At 35.9% G+C, this 21,861-nt stretch overlaps 1 protein-coding gene across 1 annotated transcript in view; it reads left to right on the top strand.

Moving 5' to 3' along the window:
* Nucleotides 1-21,861, top strand: part of ATM (ATM serine/threonine kinase) — a 69,657-nt gene that overhangs the window by 14,603 nt on the left and 33,193 nt on the right. Inside the window, 20 exon segments of the mRNA XM_009890923.1 lie at nt 230-355; nt 1,111-1,236; nt 1,357-1,446; nt 2,482-2,653; nt 3,848-4,047; nt 4,589-4,671; nt 4,780-4,935; nt 5,395-5,470; nt 5,618-5,748; nt 7,078-7,198; nt 8,689-8,856; nt 9,656-9,825; nt 10,137-10,383; nt 10,900-11,015; nt 12,337-12,463; nt 13,653-13,852; nt 16,426-16,600; nt 18,458-18,622; nt 18,963-19,095; nt 21,215-21,310. Coding sequence (XP_009889225.1) covers nt 230-355; nt 1,111-1,236; nt 1,357-1,446; nt 2,482-2,653; nt 3,848-4,047; nt 4,589-4,671; nt 4,780-4,935; nt 5,395-5,470; nt 5,618-5,748; nt 7,078-7,198; nt 8,689-8,856; nt 9,656-9,825; nt 10,137-10,383; nt 10,900-11,015; nt 12,337-12,463; nt 13,653-13,852; nt 16,426-16,600; nt 18,458-18,622; nt 18,963-19,095; nt 21,215-21,310 — 2,878 coding nt within the window.

The raw sequence follows: 21,861 nt of genomic DNA, 5'->3' as shown, positions 1-21,861 counted from the left end.
GCATCCAGTTTTAGGCCTCCCAGAAGAAGACAGGTATTTAGCGCATAGTGGAGGGCCAGAAGAACGTGTTAGGGAGCTGAAGCAACTGCAGTGCAAAACACTAGGATGCAAATCTTCATTAATTTTGGTGAAATATGTATATAAAACTGTTTAAAGAATTCTGTATCTTAGTGAAAAGGTTTAATGATAAACCACTGGTATTTATACTGTGTATTTGATTTAGTCTAAGGTTGTTGCTCCAGAACACCTTGTCCGATGTGTCAGTCTCTTGATTGGTGTTCTTGGTTGCTATTGCTACACTGGAATATTTAAAGAAGAGGAAGCCTGTAAATCAAAGTTGTTCCAGAACGCAAAGGTAAGCAGCAATGCGTTTGGGAGCTATTAAAAATTAAAGAAACCGTTAAATATAAAATATTTTTTTTTCTATCTGTATTGACACATTTTCAGAGCATTAATATTTTCACTGGTTTCTGCTCTAAAAAGGCAGGTGAGAGGGGTTTAAATATGTTACTGCTGCTGAAAGAGAGGAGACACTGAAATTCTGTCAGTACACCAATGCATCAGTTTTGCAGTGGAGAGTATTCTAAATATTGATACATTTCTGATCACCCCATTTAAAAAACTAAAATATCATGGACATGTGGACAAAGGACTACTTAGAGGATAACAAGTCCTTTATTAATTTATAGGTCTTTTATGCAGGAATTTAAGATCATTTGATGGTTTAAACCAGTAAGAAGACAGCTACTATTGCTATTATTATTATTATTACTACTACTACTACTACTATCTGAGACGGTTTCTTGCTTAAATATGGAAACCCAAAACTTACACATTATGGAGAGATGCTATATTTTTCTTTCATGATGAAAGTACCAAAGTTTCAGGCAGGTCTAGGACATCTTTTTGTCACTTCTGGAGCAGAATGAATGAAACAAAAATCAAAGAAAAAAAGTCGAAACTCACTGATGCACTCTATAAATATCAAAGCTGTATGTATGAGAATGTATGAATAAGAATCATGTCTTTTTGTCTCTGTGTGTGCTGTGTATGTGCCAATGTATAAATGAATTTAACTGAGTTATTTTAACTGTGCTGTATTTTTACTAGTCTCTCTTTCATTATGCTGGAGAAAGCGTTTCTCAGTCTAAAAACAAACTAAGTGACGATACCCAGATCAACTCACTGAGGACTTTGATAATGCAGTGTACAAAATGTTTATGCAATTGTGCCAAGGTAAAGTTTATAAAGTAATTTATATTTATTTCTTCATTAATGAGATCACAAAGTTGAATATCATATATATGGTACCTGAAAAAAATGAATTAACCTATCTGTGCATCTGCTTTCTTACAGAACAGTGCTAATAAGATGTTGTCTAATATATTCCTGCATTTGTTAACATCAAAATTTATGAACGATCTTGTAGATATTTGCAAAAATCTGGTAAGTACATTCTGTCTGTTTCTAAATGCAGTGCTCTTCAATTAGAGGATTATTTTTACAGTATAATAATTTGGAGGCAAACCAAATGAGATATTTATTAGTGAAAAATTAAATCAAAATAAATAAATAAAATTGAGTTTTATAGAGAATTCCTAACTGGAAACTTTTCTATTTAGCATTTAAACACAAGCGTAGGAGAAGAATGAGAGCACATGGATAATACTTGATCAAGGTTGGCATGTCAGCTCACATTAAAAAAAAAATATGTTATTTTTTGAAATTTTTTAATACTGTATTAGAATAAAAGTATATACAGATCTTGTGCCACAGAAAGAATTCTGTGACACATTACATGCAACTTTAATGCACTTGTAAAATTTTAAAAGCTTCTTTTTATTTTCTGGTTTGATGGACTTATGTGCCTTAAAACACTTCATAGGTATTTATTATATAGATATTAAATCTTCTAACTGTAAATGACTCCTTTCTCACTGACAAAAGTAGTAAGGTGACACATCACTCTGTTTAGCACAACTCTTAAAGCTTCTCTTTTTGGAACATTGTCCTGTAGTCAGGTCTAGGTAGGCAGAATCCTTTGTTTTTTCAGGTGAGGAGAAACTGAGAGTCTTACCTTCTGTTAACTCGTCATCTGGAAGGGAAAGTAGTAATTAGTGTGCCCTCAAAAAGGTCACATGCCTTCCTTTCATTTTTCTGTAATTATGAAGTATAGTGAGAAGTTTGTGAGCCTTGTGGAGAATTGTTTTTCAAGTACTAACAATGTCCCTGGCGCCATCTAAAACTCAGAGTCCAGTATCTGTCTTAGGAAACTCGTGTCCTAAAGAGAATAGTTCAAATCAAACGACTCATGTGCAGAAGACAGGTTTGTCACAAAGAATGAAAGTCATCAATTGAGTGTAGCCCTTGTTGTCTTCACCCATTCTAGTTCACTGGGAAACTGTAGTGTCTTTCCTTGTTATGCCTGGGGTGTTTTGCCTGCCCTTAAAAGCCAGCTTTAGAAGGATATGTTTTTGTCAGATGACATTTGCTGGAAAACCAAGTGAGCTGGGAGAAGCGGATCTAATGGGGAATGATCCTGAGGAGAGTATAATGGAAGTAGATAACCAGGTATCTGATGATCTATTTGATGATCATTCAGTGACTGACATCAGTGATACAAGTGAATCTGGTGAGATGCAAAATGTAACAGGTAAGTCTTCTCTGTGTCTGAAACTATTTGCAAAAGCTTGTTTTTATAGATTGCTCTTTGCTCCTTTATGAATAATTGAAGAAGGTCATGGTTGAACCAGCTACTTTCTAAACAATAATAATTCTTCTGTACCTCCTTAGTGTTTTAAAGATGTCAATGAAGTGTTTTAGCTCATTTGGAAAGAAGTTTATTCTTTATTTTATGGAGAGTAAAATGCAAGCAGAGAAGCTAGCTAACTTTTTCAAAGTCAGACATAATTTTTAGCAAAGAAGAGACTAGCAGGTGTGTCTGTAGGATACCTGTCTCTGTCATTAGACGGTGCTTCATTTTCTTACCAGTAATCCTATATAACTTTTCTCCTTTTCCTGATCAGTAATTCTTGACAAGCAGCTTTCTTATATCTCTGGACCTGCAGAGGGACAGGAGCATGAGTCTGTCTCTTTATTCTTGGTAGGAGCTACAAGTACTCATGTTCTTTTTTGTTTTAAATTCTTTCTTAAAATGGTGTGTATCTTAGTTTTTAAGCAGGACTATGTCTTCTGTTTATTATTAAATGAGAAGGAAATCAGGGTGTTATATTAATGCCACTAACAGCAGCTGGTCTTTTTTCCCTATCATGTTGACTAAGTGTCTTTAGAAAGTATCTTCTCCAACCATCCAATAAATAATTCTAATAAATAAAGTTTGCAGTTGCAGAAAGTTACAAGAGTTCTCAATGTGACAGGAATATGGCATTTGTAACTATTCTGTTTAGGTTATAACTGAAGTTTCAGTGAGGATATTAACATAGTAGTAATTGTCATAATTTCAATTTTGGGGAAGCATGAATCCACGGTTTAAAATATATCCTAAGATACAGTTAACAACACAAAAGAGCAAAGCTACAGATGGTTCCGCTGAGTTCATTGTAACCTTGATGCAGAAATCCGATATATGTGTGGGCACAAAAAATTAAAAGCCTCTGTTCTGAGGCTTCGTAGAAGTGAGAAAGAAGAAGAGAGGGCCTTCGCAGAAGTGGGAAAAACTCAAGAACCTCTTACTGATGCAGTAGCTGCTCAGTAACAAATAAACTTAAAGGTTGCTTGTACTCTGTCTATTCTGAGAACTTAAATTAGTTTTGTGAATACCTAAAATGTTACCAACTTTTTTATTGTCCTTGGAGAAGCATTTCTTACGTGAAAATCTTACTTTCAGGTGCTTTGAGCCCATTAGCTGAAGAACAGTTGACAAAGCAGGATTTGCTTCTCCTTGAAATTCTGAGGTTCTTGTGTATTTGTGTAACTACAGTCCAAATTCAGACAGTGAGCTTCCGAGCCTTTGATATACGGAGGAAGCTGTTGATGCTTACTGATGGCAGTGTCTTTGATACCGTGAAGCCGTTGCATCTGCACATGGTGAGTGAGAGCTCTTTTTACAGCAGACCCACCTCTGTATTTGTACGGGTTTTAAATTTGTATATTCTCGTCAATTGTGTGTTCTTGCCTTTCTCTTGTCGTTGGTCCCCTGAGAAGACATTAAAATGGCTACTTTTAGTATTTTGAAGTGTGCTGTGGTCGGGGAAGGAGCAGTTAGAATTGGTAAACCAGAAAATAAAGAGTTGAGAAGTATAGACATCTTGCCTTTACCATCAATTATTTGTTAAATAGCTAGAAATGGTCTCTGTAGTAGAATAGAATCTCTATTTTAGTTTACAAAGGAAATATTTTTGAGTGCCAAACCTAAAAATTCCATGAGCCGTATTACTGTGTGACAGTCTTTGCATGAAAAGATGGTCAGTCTAACATGTAAGAGCTGAAAATTGGTATCCTTGCTGTGTGATTTTATGTAAGAGTTCCTCAAAATGTTTTATAGTTTTTCTTTTTTGTCTATTGATTTTCCTAAGTATTATAGTATTATTTTCCATTTTGGTTCTTTTTTTTTTTTCTTATTCCCCAGTACTTGGTCCTTTTGAAGGAGCTCCCTATTGAAGAAAACCTCTTGCCTGAAGACGATGTTCTTATGCTTCTTAGGCCTCTTTCGTAAGAGAGAAACCATTCAGCATGCATTGGAGCTATTTTAATTCAACAGCTAGAGGATTTGGGGGCCGTTTAATGTTTCAAGATATTTTTTCTTTATTTCTTTCACAGTGATGTGTGTTCGTTGTACCGTCGAGATCAAGAAGTTTGTAAAGTAATTCTAAACAATTTGCTTCCTATAGCAGTAGGGTTGGCCCAGTCCAATCCACATGCTGAAAAGACAAGGGATGCCCAAGGACAATTTTTGACAGTTGTTGGAGCTTTTTGGTATGTTTTATCTTTTCAATGCAGAAGTCTGTTGAGCATAAAGTTTTTAACTTTGCTATCAGTGTGAAGACGGTAGTGCTGTCGTGTGTCTTGCTATTGGTATCCTATGATATCTTTATCTAACATCTAAGTTTCCAGATTTTCTGTGTCATGTTGTATTTGTAGCAAAGAATCATATCGTCCTTAAGATAATATTAGAACAATAAGTGCTACACTGTTGTATATTAACAAAGACTGATTGTACTCTGAATTGCATCAGTAATGATAACAAGTGATAAATTCAGCAACCAAAGACTAATATCGTTTACAATTGTAGAGTACCAATAACAACATCAAATCCTCCCAGACATGCCCACTGAGCAGAAAAGAATGAACTGTGAGCAGCAGAAGCTAACTAGTTAGAGTTTTTCTCAAAATTGTTGGCAACTTTTTTCTTTATTCAAATCTTCCTTATTGTAGGCATTTAGCTCAAGGAGGGAAATGCACAGCACCAGTCAGAGTGGCCCTTTTAAACTGCATGAAAGCCCTGCTTGAGGTAATCCCAGATTTTCTGACGTCTGTTAGCATGTTAAGTATATACTTAAAACTTAAAAACAGTATCTAAAGATCTTTTGCATACATCAGTGTGTATTCCATTGTAGGTCTTCTGTATATTTTAAACCACAATATTGATTTTCTTCAGGCTGATCCTCATTGTAAGTGGGCGATCCTGAACGTGGTAAATGAAGATCTACCTGTGAGTGATGCTTTCCCACATTTTCTCGCAGATAGTCACCATCAAGTTCGCATTCTTGCTGCAAAGTCAATTACCAGGTGATAATGTAGATCTTTTTGCTGTTGATAAGAATAATGCTTAATTTCACTTAACTTGGTGTTACTTCTGCTGCTGTATAGCTGCACTTTTCAGTACTTCTGGGGCCTTAATCTTGATGGAACAGAAAAACCTACCAAGTTACTCTGGTTAAGGTGTTCAAACTTTGTCTACATTTCAATTTATTCTGTGATGTGAGACATATATATATAGAGATAAACAATATATATATTAAAAACTATATGATAGCAAATTTTGCAATAAATTTATTGTGCAAAACTTGAATAGGAAATACTTGTTTATCCTCTAGAAGTAGATTAGGTACATTGTGCAGCATAACAACTTTCTCAAATGGTCTTGTGTTTTGAATATTGTATATAGTTCTTTCTCCATACATCAAAAAGGATGTAGTTGAGCTGGAATAGGAGTAGAGGAGGGATGTCCAAAAGTATGAAACGCTTTATGCACAGCTATTTGTTGCATAAACTGGAACCCTTCAGCACAAAAAGAGTTGAACTGCAGGAGGTGTAACATAGCTCTAAAAAATCTGGGGCCGACCAAAGTGAAGATTGTCAGTCTTTTCCAGTTTAAGGACTCGGGGACATCAAGTGAAGCAAACAGGTTCAGGATTCTAAGAAAATACAGTTTACTTCTTCGTACAACATTCAATTATCCTGAGTGTTATTCTACTGTCTTCAACTGCTTGGAGGTTTATAGCCGTTCAAAAGGCAACACATTCATGAAAAAGGAAATCACTGAAGGATATTAAATATGGTCACCACTTCTAAGTCATGATCTGCCTAGGTCACCTGGGGCCAAATGTTATAATATATTCAAGGAATTATGTATACAAGGCAAGCATGTGGTATCTGCTAGTAGTCACTTAGAAACAGCTAGAGTACCATTTGGTCCGATCCACTGTGGTGTTTCCATTTTTGTTGCAAAGAGCAAAATGGGTTGGGCCTTTATCTACAAAAAATAAATTATTTGAGAAACTCCTTTTACCTATGCATCTGTTCAATAAATATGTTCCCAAAGTACTTCATGACATGAAATGTTCCATTATGACGGACAACTGAAGTTTGGCTTCCTGCACTGGCAGAGATTTAAAACTTTTATACGTTTGGAGGCTATTCTTTGCCTTTTGACCCCAACAGATTGTTTTAGTGTTACTGATGTTTGAATGAGAGGAAGGAAAGACTGCTGTACAAGAAAGTTAAGAAGAAATTAATGACATTCAGAACATCAGAATCTTATTGTTTGATATGCATGATATGCAGTAATTCTGTAGACTAAGTGTTATGCTAATAATTATTGTTCTTTTTTTGAAGTTTGTTTCAGGATGTGAAACAGAGAGATTCTTCTGGAATGTCAAAACCTCTTCCCTTGAAGCTCCAACAAACGGCTTTTGAAAATGCGTATCTCAGAGTTCAGGAAGGAATGAGAAATCTGGTACCAACATCTAGTCATTAGATTTGCCTAGTTTTCATCTTATGAATAAGATGACTTTTAAAATTACCATGCTTAGTTTTCTGGAAACATTAATTCTTCTGGACTTCTGATAATCTGAGGTGGTGAAACAAGGTCTTAGTCAGGAAATTCCTTACACATCCAGCCAGTCACTGTTTTGCCTACATTAGAAGCTTGTAAACTTTTTCACTGTATGTTCCCAACTGCTCTTCTCTGTCATATTATGTGTTGTGTGTTTTCAGTGCTGTACCACTTAAGTATCAAAGAAAAATGGAGCCTCGATATTCTAGACAACATATAAACAGTGAATAAGAGGCAATATAAATCCAAATTACGTGTTTATATAGTATAAAAACAGATTTGTGAATTCCGGTAAGATCATGTTTACAGTAGTATTAGAGCAATGGTATTCACAAAACCAAAATTTGCTTTAAAAATTAAACTACAGAGAAGAAACTTCAAGTGAAAGAAAAGTTTTACATCAGTGCAGTGACTGGAAATGCAATGGTGTATATTACTGTGGAATTTCTTTAACTATTAATTTTCTATTAGTGTCTTTCACTTTTCCTCCTTATTTGCTACCATGCTAAGTCATCTACATCATCATGGTGATGCACTGGAACAAATTGCCCAGGGAAGTTGTGGATGCCCCATCCCTGGAGGTGTTCAAGGCCAGGTTGGATAGAGCTTTGAGCAACCTGGTCTAGTGGGAGTTGTCCCTGCCCATGGCAGGGGGGTTGGAACTCAATGATCTTTAAGGTCCCTTCCAACCCAAACCATTCTGTGATTCTATGATCTACGTTTTCCAGAGTTTTTTTTTCTGTCATGCTGTCATCTGTCTGCATGTCATCTCTCCACCCTGTTTTCTCTCTGTTCCTTTTGCCTGCTGTCCTGCAGCTTGGGCTCACTGCTGAGGCCTCACCTCTCTGTCATCTCATTTCATCTCTCTCAAAGAGCCTCCAGCTCTTTGTCATCTCGTCTCATTTCTCTTGCCTTGGCTCCCTGTTCTGTGGCTGTTGCCGGATAGCTTCTGCCCTTTAATTGCAGTTTCTTGTTACTTTTATTCAATATTAATCTCTTGTCAACACAATGCCTTAATAGGGGAAGAACGCATTTGAATTACAAGGCAGTTCTTTCCTATATTCATCAGGGAGGAGCAAAAAGGAGACTTGTCTTGTCAGTGCCTCTATCGCTTCTCTGTTAAGCGCGTTGCCTTTGTTTAAACTGCTGATATTATAACATGAACTGGAGTGTATGAGTATCAGCATGTGTGCTGGCGTGTTGGAGGCAGTAACTTCTGGTTGAGGAGTGGAGCAGGCAGCTGGGGGAAGTAATTTTTAAGCAGCCAAAGCAAGATTTTCAGCAATATTTATGTTAATACCCTTGATTTTAAATTATTTATGCTAATGTATTAATTAGGAGATTGCTTTAACAGAATATTGGTATGAGTTCTTCATTATTTCTTATTGAAGGGCAGGGGTCCTGAAGACCTTTTGGACAAACAGTGTAATGGAAAAGCGGTTTTGCTGATGCTTATAACCATGGTTCTGTGCTGCAGTCCGGTCTGTGAAAAGCAAGCTTTGTTTGCTATTTGCCAGTCTGTGAAAGAGAATGGATTAGATCCTCAGCTTGTGAAAAAGGCAAGTGTAAAATTCCTTTTTATATTTGGGCTATAAATTAAGGTTAAGTTGAAATCAGAATGGTACAAAATGCTTTTGTCAATATTGAAAGTTGTTAAATTTTGTAAAAGGATGACTAATGTGGGACTTAAATATCTGAACAAATTTGTAATTATATTTAGTGACCTACATAGAAATAATGACATCATAAAAGGCAATTTTAATGGTAAGTCTTGTATGTTAAAAGCACGGATCTGAAATACAAATAGATTTTTATACGTTGAAGATCACAGATCTCATTTAAAAATTTTCTAAAAATTTAAAAAATTTTTACCCATTGGAAGTAAAGTGAGTTTTCCAGTTTGGAAAATTTGTAAAATAAATTCAAAGTATTGGAAGATGGTATGTGTCTTGTGGACTTTTATTTTGAAGTTCACAAGGGCATACTGAAATCATCGCTGCTTATACTGTGGCCTTTCATGCCAGTCATTTTGTTTAGTGTGCATATTCTCTCTTTTTTATCCTTCCTTTCTATTTGTTGCCTCTTGTTTTTACACAGTCTCTACCCCTCAAAATGTGTACTGGCTGTCCTTTCTTTGCATACCACCTCATACGGGGTAGTTGCAGTTCCTTGGTTGCGCTCTTGGGTGATATGGCTGTACGAATAATAAAAAAAAGTGCTTATGCTAAGTAGGAGCAGAGGTATACAAATATTCATTAAAAGGCTGGGGGGTGGGTGGACATGGCGGTGTAGTACAGTCAGTTTGCCATAGTATCATGTACTCTGCGTGCTATTTCTGCGATCTCATTTCATACACAGGTTTTGAAAAAAATAGCTGACATTTTCGGCTATAAAAGTATAGAAGACTTCATGACATCACATTTGGACTATTTGGTGATAGAGTGGCTGAAAATAAATGACAGTGGATATAGCCTGTCTGCTTTTCCTTACGTTCTTCTGAACTATACTAGCCTTGAGGAGTTCTACAGGTATGTTTGCTATATGAAAGCAGTTTATTTAGATTTACTTACAATTATGACCTAGGGATTCAAATTCCTAGATGTACTAATGCATCAGGGTTTTGTTGTAAGATAACATTTTGAGAGTTTTTAAAATGCATTCCAAATATCTCTTATATTATATTTAAGATAAGATGGTAAGATTTTTTTGTGTAGCCACAGCTAAACAATAATTACAAGTTTAGTTATACAGTAGAGGAATGGTATTTTCTATATTATACTTGAGATTTTTTAAAAAATACAATTCAATGACATTCTGGAAATGTATCTACTACATGTAGGTCTTGTTATAAAGTTTTGGTTCCACACCTGGTGATAAGAAGTCAATTTGAAGATGTGAAATCACTTGCCAACAAGATTGAAAAAGACTGGAGGCAGGTTCTAGCAGACTGTTTTCCAAAGATACTTGTGAATATCCTCCCGTATTTTGCCTATCAAAGCCATGGAGAGAGTGAAGTAACAGAGCAAAGAGATACAGCGTCTAAAGTCTATGACATGCTTAAGGATGAAAACTGCTTAGGAAAACAGGTAGCTGTTTTAAATGTGTAAATTGAGTTCTATGGCATTTAACAGATCTGAAAGAAACTTTTGTATATTCTGTAAAAATGTAAATAGTTCAGGTTTACAGACACAAAGTTATTATTTTAATAAAGCCAAACTAGCCAAATTTTTATCCCAAGGTTTTCAAGTAGCTATTCAATACAACCTTTCAGGCAGACGGTTGACTTGAAGTATAATTTTCTTCAGAATGTAATAACAATTTTTTTTACCATTCATCATACAACCCTGAGTTTCCCTGACATATATCTGTTTAAGTCAGTCATGTTTTCCTCTTAAAATATTTTGTTAATGCTTTATGAGGACCAATCTTCATAAGGCAGACTCTATATTCAGAACTAGTAGTAAAATTAAACATTTTTTTTTTTCAGATACTGTAGGAAAGTAAATTGGAAAAAATGGGTTTTCTCAGAAGGAAAAAGAAATGTTAAATTATTTTACCTAAAATATTTTTTTCTTATTAAAACATTATTTTTCATCTTCTAGCAAATTGACAATTTATCGCATAATAACTTACCGGAGATTGTGGTTGAACTGTTGATGACTTTCCATGAACCACCTGATACCACAGTAGAAGGAGCTCATCCAAGTAAATATATAAGGTACGTGTATGTAGATTTTCTAAATGCTGAGTGTATTTCTATAATATTGTGCATTAAAACATGCTCTTTGGGCATAAGAAGAGGTCACCTTGAAGTTGAAAATTAAAGGAATTTGTTGCCATTAGTAATGATGTATCATAGGCATGCTTCCTCATAGTTATTCCCCAGTATCAGTAAGGAGAACGTCTATAATACTTCAGTTAGTGGAAAGAATGAATGGGTGCGCAAAAGAATGCTGTTGTATGTTGGTGAGCTGCACTATGGCAGTGCCAATTTAGATCAGTTCAGATTTGGATGGACTGCTCTATCTGTAAAATTGGTCAGGTTTTAATGTCTAAATTAAAGTGATTCTTCTAAAGGTCTTTAAATATTTAGGAGTCACTGAGAAATGAAGTGAACCATTTCTTAACAGTTCTTGTAGTGGCAGCTCTTGCCTTTGGTAAGGAGATTGCTTAAGCAATGCCAAATAAATGAGTTCCTAATTAATATAAATATTCTAATGCCGTAAACGTCTTCATTTTTATGAGCTTTTCAGTCTTTGTTGTTGTCCTAAAAAATCACTGTCTGCATAGTTATATCTGGAAATAATTCTCTAGATTTTTGTTCTAAATACAAACTATTTGGAAAAACGTTGCACTTTCTGAAGTTACTGAAGAAGATATTTTTATTGTAGAAATGCAAAGTTGAAAGAAACAAAAGCGTTTCTATGAAAATCTGCCAAAAGTTAAATGGCTGAAGATTTCAGAACTTTATCAAAGAAATATGTTTCAGTGAGTTTATTAACAGACGGTGGTGTCTGCTTGTAACCAAAGTTTTTCTTTCTAAGAAGGGGATGGTAAGAAGAGTGATGAAACTTAGATTTTGCTGGTTTATTACTATCATGATGCATTTCTTTTATTTTTGAGGTCCCAGAAAAGTTGACTACCCTTTTTTTTATAATGGGGAGATTCATAATTACTTTTTTCTCAACCAAATTATTCCCATAAGTACAAAATACGGAAGCTTTATCCATGACTTGCACTTTGATTTTCCTACAAAGTATCTTAGGTGGGACAAATGTGTGGCTTATTAGCAATATGATCTTTCAAAGAATAATAAAAGATTATTAAGAAAGTACAACTTAGCTACCATAAAGGGACAACACACGGCTAAAAACAAGATGTATGTCACTCTGCTCGATGCTTTTGGTGCTTCTTACTTACTGAAAGCAGGAAAGATTTCCTAGGAGTTACGTGTTTATTCAGTAAGACTTACTTTATTTAATGCATGGGGTTTCATTTTTGGGAAGAAAAAAAAAAACACTCTTTTTTTATTCATTTAGGGAACTGGATCCTGCTCCTAATCCTCCTCATTTTCCATCTTATGTGATTCAGGCAACCTTGGACTATATTAGCAACTGTCATAAAAGCAAATTAAAAAGTCTTGTAGCAGTTCTTTCTAAAAACCCTGTAAGTATATAATGGTTATTTGCTTTTCCGGTAGAATACAAAGTTTCTTTTATGGGTACATTTTGATTTAATTAGACATTTTCGTCATGTATATATGAGGAAAAATACAACCTTAGAACCCTTTCTGTTCTTTTGTTTGCCTTCTGAAATGGAGGAAGTCCTAAGTTCAGGAACACAGAAAAGTTATAAAAATTACATGCTTGAACTATTACATGCATTATATAATACATATAAAGCAATGTATAAATAGAGAGGATTTTAAAGGTTGGGGAAATCTGTTTGTACCAGACACAATTTAGATGCAATTTATTTCTTTGGCATATGTCTGAAGAGAATTCTAAAATAATTACATTTGGACAATTTTATCTAAATACTATCTACAGTTAAGATATCAAAGTTTGCTTCCCATACTGACAGTATGAAATTTTATAGTCTGTGATATTTTTAGACATTTGATTTTCAGATGTTAAAGGCAAATATGAAGGCTTATAAAATTAGGCAGCCCTTGCAGTAAATCATAAACATATTACTGTTTGTAACATGATTCTTTAGAAACATCTTTTCAAAGTTAATATATGTTGCATATGTTGTCAACAACTTATGTTGCTTATCCATAAAAAAATCTAAAAATAAGAAAAAAGAACCCTTTTTCTGGACCATGTTTGTCTAAATCTTTTGAGTGTAAAAGTTAATATTGCCAGCCAGTGGAATAAATTCTTTAAAATGTAACACAACCTGCCTAGTACTTTAAGATAGTTACTTTTTTTTAAGTTTACACTTTTAACAGTTACAATCTGTATTTGATATATTCTATGAAATAATGCATTTTGTACCTATGAACATTATGTTTGATATAATATAAATTGAAACACTACCTAATGTTTTAATTGTTTTTATTTGATATTTCTGCTGGTGGTGAACACTGCCGTATCTGTTTGGTTTTCTGAAAAATGTGCATACCCTTTCTCATGGCCTGGGGAGGGGGGAGAAAATTAGGGGTATGGGACTCATAGCCATAGAGAATTGGTTTCTATGTAGGTCTTTTGTTTAAAGCAGTAAAAATAATAAAGCCTTTTTGTCTGTGTCCTTTAAAAATATATCTCTTACCGCTTAAGTTTTCCCTTGGTATAAAGTATATCTGTATTGGCATTATGAATTATTTGTTTACTCATAGTTTATTCATTTTTAGGATTCATTCCAGAAAATCCTTCTAGCCCTTTGTAAGCATGCATCAGATACAAACAACATTTACAAGAAACACAGAGTTCTTATAATTTATCACTTGTTTGTTAGTCTGTTACTTAAAGAGATAAAAGATGGTTTAGGAGGAGCATGGGCTTTTGTCCTCCGAGATATAATTTACACCCTGATTCACCACATCAATAGCAGGTAAATACAGTAATTATATCTTGTTCTTCCTGTCTGTGCTCCCTTGTTCTTGTAACCTTACATTTCAGTATCACTAGTAGATGTTAATTCATTTGTAGAAGTAATTGAGATTTGCTGAAAGAAAAAATTAAATTGCCTTTCTTTGATAGTTTCAGAATTTAAATTTAGAACTCTTACTAAAGTGTAGAAGGTTTTGTGCTATCCTTGTATTTAAATGTTTGCTATACTGCAGAATTTTGTATCTATAATAGGCTATCAAATTGTAGAAATAAAAAGTGTTGGGAGATTTTGATGACAGAAAGGGTGTTTGGGAATTTAAAGGATATGGGAGTAAAATTCAAATTGTGGAGTTAAGTGCAAAGTAAGCACATGTCAAATAAAATGTGCTTGCATTGACATTTACATTCTCACCAATGGGTAGCTAACAAAATGAGAGAGACTCGGTACGTGTTGTCTTAGCTTGTCTTCAGTTTGAGAAAACTGGTACTTCATCAGGCTTAAGATTTAGAGATTCTTATCTTGGGAAAGGGCTAGAGATATTTTCTTACTTGAGGTTTAACTCTGGACTTCCAAGGCAGTTATTCACCTAAATGTCATTAAGTGCAAATTAGAATCATAGAATTGTCTAGGTTGAAAGGGACCTTTAAGATCATTGAGTCCAACCGTTAACCTAGCGATGCTAAAACCACCGCTAAGCCATGTCCCTAAGCACCACGTCTACTTGCCTTTTAAATACCTCCAGGGATGGTGATGCAACCATTTCCCTGGGCAGCCTGTTCTAACGCTTGAAAACCCTTTCGGTGAGGAAATTTTTCGTAATATCCATTGTAAACCTTCCCTGGTGTCACTTGAGGTCATTTCAGCCTGTCCTATCACCTGTTACTTGGCAGAATAGGTCGACTCCCACCTCTCTGCAACCTCCTTTCAGATAATTGTAGAGGGTGATAAGGTCTCCTCTTGGCCTCCTTTTCTCCAGGCTAAACAACCGCAGTTCCCTCAGCCGCTCCTCATTAGACTTGTGCTCCAAACCCCTCACCAGCTTTGTTGCCCTTCTCTGAACATACTTCAGTACCTCAATGTCTTTCTTGTAGTGAGGGGCCCAAAACTGAACACAGTGTTTGAGGTTTGGCCTCACCAGTGCCGAGTACAGGGGAAAATCACTTCCCTAGTCCTGCTGGCCAGGATGCTGGCCAGCCTTCTTGGCTGGCTCATATTCAGCCAGCTGTTGACCAACGCCCCCAGGTCTTTTTGATTGCTTTGCTTGTTGGAAGCATTTCATACTCTGAAATATTGAAGAGGGGTGTGGATTTTATGGTAAATGCCATTATTATGAGACTTACTGTTGCAATCAACACTGAACTGGGGCAGGGGCAGTTGGTGCACTGGAGGGCAAGGCTGCCATTCAGAGAGACCTCATCTAGTTGTAGGAGTGGGACAACAGGTACGTTGTTAGGTTGAACAAAGACAACCCCCGAGTTTTTCACCTGGGATGGAATAACCCCATTCATGAGTGCAGGCTCAGGAGCTGACTGGCTAGAAAGTAGCTTTGCAGAAGAAGACCCAGGAGTCTTGGAGGACAAGCCGGATGAGTCAGCAGTGTGTCTTTCATCACTGAAAGCTGACTATGTGCTGAACTGTTCTAGCAAGAGTGTAGCCAGCAAGCTGAGGGAAGTCATTCCCCTCTGAGTCTTATGAACCGCAATAGGACCACTGTGTCTAGCGCGGGGCCGCTTCAGCCAGGACATGAGAGGCAATGACAAACTGGGATAAGTTGAGTGGAAGACCCCCAAGGGGATAAGTGGAGTTGATCTGATTTCTGTTCTCCAGTTTCTGGAGGGGAGGATACCTTGTAGAGAAGGTAGAGCCAGTTTTTTCCTAGAAGCGCAGAGTGAAAGGACAAGAGATATCACCCACAAAGTTGCAGTATGGGAAAGTCTGGTTAGACAGAAGGGAAAAGTTTTTCGCAGTGAGAATAGTCAAATACTGGAGCAGGTTGCTCAGAGAGGCTATTGATTCTCCGTCCATGGAATGTGTCAGAATTCAGCTCAACAAAACCCTGAGAACCTGATCTAACTTTGAAGCTGACCCTGCTGCAGGCAGGAAGCTGGACTAGGTAGTCCTCAGGTGTCCTTCGAAACCTACTTTTTTTTTTTTTTTTTTTTTAAAGTAGTGGTTATGTGAGAGAGAGGAGGGTTCAGAGAGCATATTTTCCACTTTGTTCTGTTTCTGCCATTGTTATCCTGGCAAATAATAATCTAAAAGCCTTTTTTTTTTTTAATTATTATTTTATTTTCCTTTTTGGGATATATTTTTCTCTAAGTGTTTTACTCCATTTTTTTTAAAGTGGTCAGTCAAATTCTGTGTGGTTTAGTTCTCCTGTGTCTCCTGAGCTAAATCCTTAGTGTTGATTGAGTTGATAAATTTTGAAGTTTAGAATCAGTTCCTCCTATAAGATTTATTTATATTTCCCCTTTTCCCCTATTCGTCCCTGCTGTATAGGGAGGAATAGGCTGATACTTGAGACAATGACAATTTCTATTTCTTTAATTTCACTTTTTTGTTTCCTGTGACAGACCTGTTATTATCAGAGACATATCCATGCGCAGCTTTTCACTCTGTTGTGATCTTCTTCATCATGTTTGCCACACTGCAGTTATGTGTTGCGATGATGCTCTAGAGAGCCACCTTCATGTTATTGTAGGAACCCTAATACCTCTTGCTGTGGACCAGCCTGAGATTCAGGAACAGGTAGTTTTGAGTTGCTGCTTATTCCTTATCTGTTAGCTTTTTAGCCCATGTTCATTGTTGTTAAAGCTATATCTATACTTACGTTCAATTTTAATTCCTTTTTTCTATGCTTTCTAGATTTATATAAAAATAGTATTTGGGATGTAGCAATATACCTTCAATTTTTTGAATACAAGTGTCTTTACTTTTGGTACTTCTATTTTGACAAACATTCTGTTCCGTATTTAATTCCTACAGCTTTAAACAGGATTGAGATGTATTTGTATCATAACTGCTGAGATTACTGTATCACTTACTTTCTAATTCTCTGTTTACTTAGTCTGTAAAAAAGCAGTTCTTGAAAAGCTTCAATGCTGTTGTAATGTCTTTTATGTCTGCTTTGAATCTGTGCGCCTTTTTCAGCCAAATCTGAAAGAGGCTTAAAACCTTCAGGGTCAGTTGCAGACAAGTTGTTACCTTTGTTGAGCAGAGACACCAAACCAGTGATACCACTAAAGAAAAGACAGAGAGAACGTAGACATTGCTAAACTACTGGTGAGGGCAAGCTAATCACTACAAACACATCGAGTAGCCAAGCAATTACCTACAAAGCTATGTGCATGATTTCACAGGAAATACGATGAAGACTTTTGGAAGGGGAAGGTGTCTAGAGGACAAAGAGGAAATACGTGCCAAGAACAGATTGCACTAGTTCAGCTATTTACTTAACAAATTAGCATTAAAAATAAACGTAGCGTGTAGGCCTTAAAAGGGAAATGCAGCCGTTTCTGTTGTGTGACAAGCCTCGGTTTCTGTCTGGTGGTGGTTTGTATGTGCATTTTGCTGGGGGTGGAAATATACTTAGATTCAGAGACTTATAGTGAGTAGCCGAAGGTGAGAAAGGTATGCCTGTTGCACCTCAATCCTCATGGCTGCCTTCTGGCTTAATCTGGTCCCATGGTACCCCCACGCACCTTCACGTTTGCAATGTCTTCCTCCTTGTACTATGCTGATCCAGATGGAATAACGTGGCAGTCTTTTTCCCAGCTTAGTAATCATGATCAGATTTGTAATATGTCTGTGCAAACAGTTGTACATCTACAACTGCAAAGGCAACATGCCAGGATGTCCCTGGGCAGAAGCAAAGTGGGGAGGGCAGAAATTTCTCTGAGTTGGAACTGATACCACATATGAAACCTTCTCAAATCATGCTCCTGCAGGGAATTCCTTCCTCTAGTGATCACTTTTCAGTTTCTGCTCTTTATTTTCCTTCTAGCGTTGAATGGAGGCTAGTTAATAATTTTGGGGTAAATACAAATCTCCAAATAAAAACCTCATAATTTAGATTGTGGCCTCCTCAAAGCTGCCTGGATTGAATATCCCATTGCATTGATTTGTAAGTAAAACATAAAAGCAGCATTTTTGCAAAGAAAGTATGGTACCCCTTTACCAAGCATTTACTCGAGTTCTACAACTGTTATAAAACAAATTCTACCAGAGTTCAGAGATTTGGGCAGTAAATTATGATATTTAGGCATTTGTCCAGCTTTCAAATTACTGGCACTTTAGTTAGTAAGAATAGTAAAGTCTTAATATCATCAAAAGGACTGCTTGTGTGCACTGTGTTGCTAAATCATTGCCAATATTCTAACGATTGTATTGGCCAGTGTGTGAAATCAGCTTCATCAAAAGACAGGATAAAACTGCAGCCTGTGGTAATTATTAACAGTGTAAACAAATTATCTTACCATTTTTTTATAGAGTTCTCAATTTAATGGAACTTGGAGAAATACATATAAACTTTAGAACCTGAATAAGAAGTATGGTTCAGAAATGTTTCCCTGTCTTTTTTGGTTTTCGTTTACTTTTTATGTTCAGGTTCTCGGCTTGTTGAAGTATCTGGTGATAGATAATAAGGATAATGAAAATCTGTACCAAGCAATCAAATGCTTAGATCCTTTTCCTGAATATCCTGCTTTTAAAGATTTGCGAGCAACTCAACAGAAAATAAAATACAGTAAAGGACCATATTCTCTTTTGGAGGTAATTATACTTTAAAATATATCTATTATTTAAAATAAAATTTATTTTAAAATAAAATAATAATTTTAAAATAAAATTATTTAAAATAAAAAATACTGGGTTTTGTAATGCAAACTTTCAAAAGAAAAACAATTTTCTAGCTACGCGTATAGTTGAGAAAGATTTAAATTAGGCATGTGGATTGTTTTTATTGCCAGTTTCAGACACTGAGATATTTGTAGGTCTCCATTCTTATTTTGCTTCTATTAATATGCACGTTGTGGACTGCTGAGAGCCACTTGTTTACCTGAAGCCTTTATTTGTATGCTATATGTGCTTAATACAAAATGTTGTTTTGCAGGAAATTAATCACTTTCTCTCAGTTGGTGTTTGTGATTCACTGCCCTTAACACGTCTTGAAGGGCTGTATGATTTACGCAAACAACTGGAACAATATAAAGATCAGATGAAGGATCTCCTGAAAAATTCCCAGGGTACTGACATCTGATTATGTATTTTATTTCTTTTGTATCTGGTTTTAGGTGTGTAGCGATGTAACCCTGCTCTAATTTGACATTGAATGTTGTATTTTGTGTCTTGGGTTTTGTGTGTTTAACAATGCAACCTTACTAAAATTTCACATGCAGAGTAGAATAGCATTATTCATGCAAAATCTGAAGTATCTTTAGCAGCGTGTACTGTAAACATTATATGAGGTGTTACATGGCAGAGAGGATAAAATGCCCTTCTAGCTTTTGGCACGGGGCACTTATGGTTGTGAATGACTAAGATAACGTATATTGCTTTACGGCTACTTACTGAGTTTTCTTGTATACGAATCTCCCTACTCTTTTAAATGTAATGAAGCTAGATTTTATTAAAGAGTATGTTAGAAAAGTAAATATATATATATAGTATACTAGAAAGTAAAGCTCGCAGAAGTTTTAAAAAGGTAGGACTTAGTTTAGTTGAACCTTGCCACGTCCCAGCATTCTGTTTCAGCCCTCAGCCCAGGCCCAGTTCCTTCCTATTTTGGTTTTCAGATGCTTGTACCAGACCATTTCACTTTTCTCTGCTACATCAGGTCTTCATCAGCTTGTGTGCATGGTGGGAAGATAAGAAGAGCTGATGTAATTCATTGCAAATAAGTACAAAGTAAAACTTGGGGAAGAATAGTACTCTGTCATAAGGCCATGGTGTAAGTGCATTATGTCCCCACATCTTAAATATAATTTACAATTTTAGTCTCAAAACTCCACTTGAGAAGAGAGTTAGTGAAAGGGCAACAAGCTTGTGTGGAACAACTTTCATCAGAGAAGAGCCTTGGGAGCTTGGAATAGAGATTGAATAGGAATACAGAGAGGTGTATGAACTGGTAAATGGTACGAGGAAGCGGAGTAGGGAGCGCTTATCACTTTCGTCACAGTACGAGAATAGATTAAATTGTCTGGCAGCAGTTAAACAAGAGAAACCACATATTTTTTTCGAGTAAATATATATGGCATGGAACTTACTGCCACTTACTGTGGAGATGAGAAGCGTAATGGACCTTAGAATGCGTTAGACATATCTCATAGAGATTATTAGGTATGAAGATCTGCTCAGAAATCCCCGATCTGCTGACTGGCAAAACCTGAGAAGAAATACTCTTTCTCTGTTGGAGGTGGGCTAGCAGGCTTGATGGGCCTGTTGCCTTGATTTTGCCTTGTACTAAAAGTCTATTAAGCACTTACAAATAACTTTGTTGTTATTATTATTATTTTAGGTTTTTGAAAGAAGTAAAAAACCAGTTATTGATAAATGCTATAAAACTGTATGCTGAAACATAACATTTAAGAAATAACTACTACAGTTTAGTTACATGTGTATTCACTTTTATAAAAATATCAACAAGCATAAAGCACAATTCCAGGTTTCCATTCCAATGAACAGGGTGGCAGGATTTTTTGTAAAGAAAATACTGGTTTTCTTTTTTTCACATTGGCAAATCATCATAGTTTTTCTAGATCTTGTTCCTGGAAATGACAAAACCATTTTGTTTAGAATGTTTATTTAAAAAAAACGCAGGCATCCAAAATATAAGGAAATATCCATCTTGAGAGTTTTTAATTTGGTGCAGTTAATTAGGCAACTGAAAGCTAGTGAAATTCGGTGACATTTCTGGCAGAGAGCCTTATTCTGGGATATGCCTTGGATTCAAGTTTTGAACAGAATGATGATATTAGCTTGAGTGCTGTCAGAGGAGTCACATAGTACAACTGCACTGTTTCAAGTAACATTCTTACACTAACTTGTGTTAATATTTCATGTATTTAATTATAATTTCTACATCAAAACACTGAAAATAATAAGATTTGTGTATTCTAGTTTGGGCGATTCTTTGGCATAGTAAAATTTATAGAAATTTATACATAGACATTTTTTCAAGACGTGACGAATAAGAAAAACGAGTAATTTTTTTAATGTACCGTTTAATACTGACTTCCTTCAACATTAATAATGCATGATGACATTTGTGGATAAGAAAGATGAAAGCAGTGTTTTCTCCTAACATGTCCACATTACAAATACACAATGACGTTTTGGGGGTTTATTTTTCTTTCTGAACGATAGAAAAGCCAGAAGATTCTGTAGTAGTGAAATTGGTGGTGAGCTTACTGCAGCTGTCCAAGATGGCAGTTAACCATACAGGTGAAAAAGCCGTGCTGGGTAAGTTGATTAGTCCCCCAGGTGTCCTCGGGCTGTCATTGCAAACCCCAGGTTGGAACTGTGACTGTTCTCAGTGTTACCTCCCACTGCTCTTTTGCATTTGCTGCCGGAGGGAGCCATCAGGAATGTTAAAATGGGTGATACGTCTTCTCTTGAGTCACTGCATTTTACAGCTTTGGTTGATAACTTAAATTGTCATCAGTTTAGACCCCAGTCTCTTCTATGCTCAATAAAGAGTCATCTGCTGTTATATGTGTCACTTTAGTAGGTTGAAAAATAGTAAGAAGAATTAAAGAGAACTTATCTGAAAATTTGAAGGGTATGTCTTAGTGGAAATTAAAATAGTTGTTCTCCATCTTAAAGCCGCTTCTGTATTATTAAAATAAAACTCTCACTGTTTACGTTGAGCACCTGATTAATGTTTGATCCAGAGCACCAACGCTAAAATCCAAATCCCCTCTTCCCCAAGTGGGGAGTACCTCCATGAAGGTGGTGTTTACTGAAATTAGATGCCTAAACTAGGCAGAAACACAAGTAATAGGAACATATGC

Source organism: Charadrius vociferus, unplaced genomic scaffold, assembly GCF_000708025.1.
Source record: "Charadrius vociferus isolate BGI_N301 unplaced genomic scaffold, ASM70802v2 scaffold118, whole genome shotgun sequence".
NCBI lineage: Eukaryota > Metazoa > Chordata > Aves > Charadriiformes > Charadriidae > Charadrius > Charadrius vociferus.
Note: the sequence above shows the minus strand (reverse complement) of the source record. Positions and strands in the feature narration are given on the sequence as shown.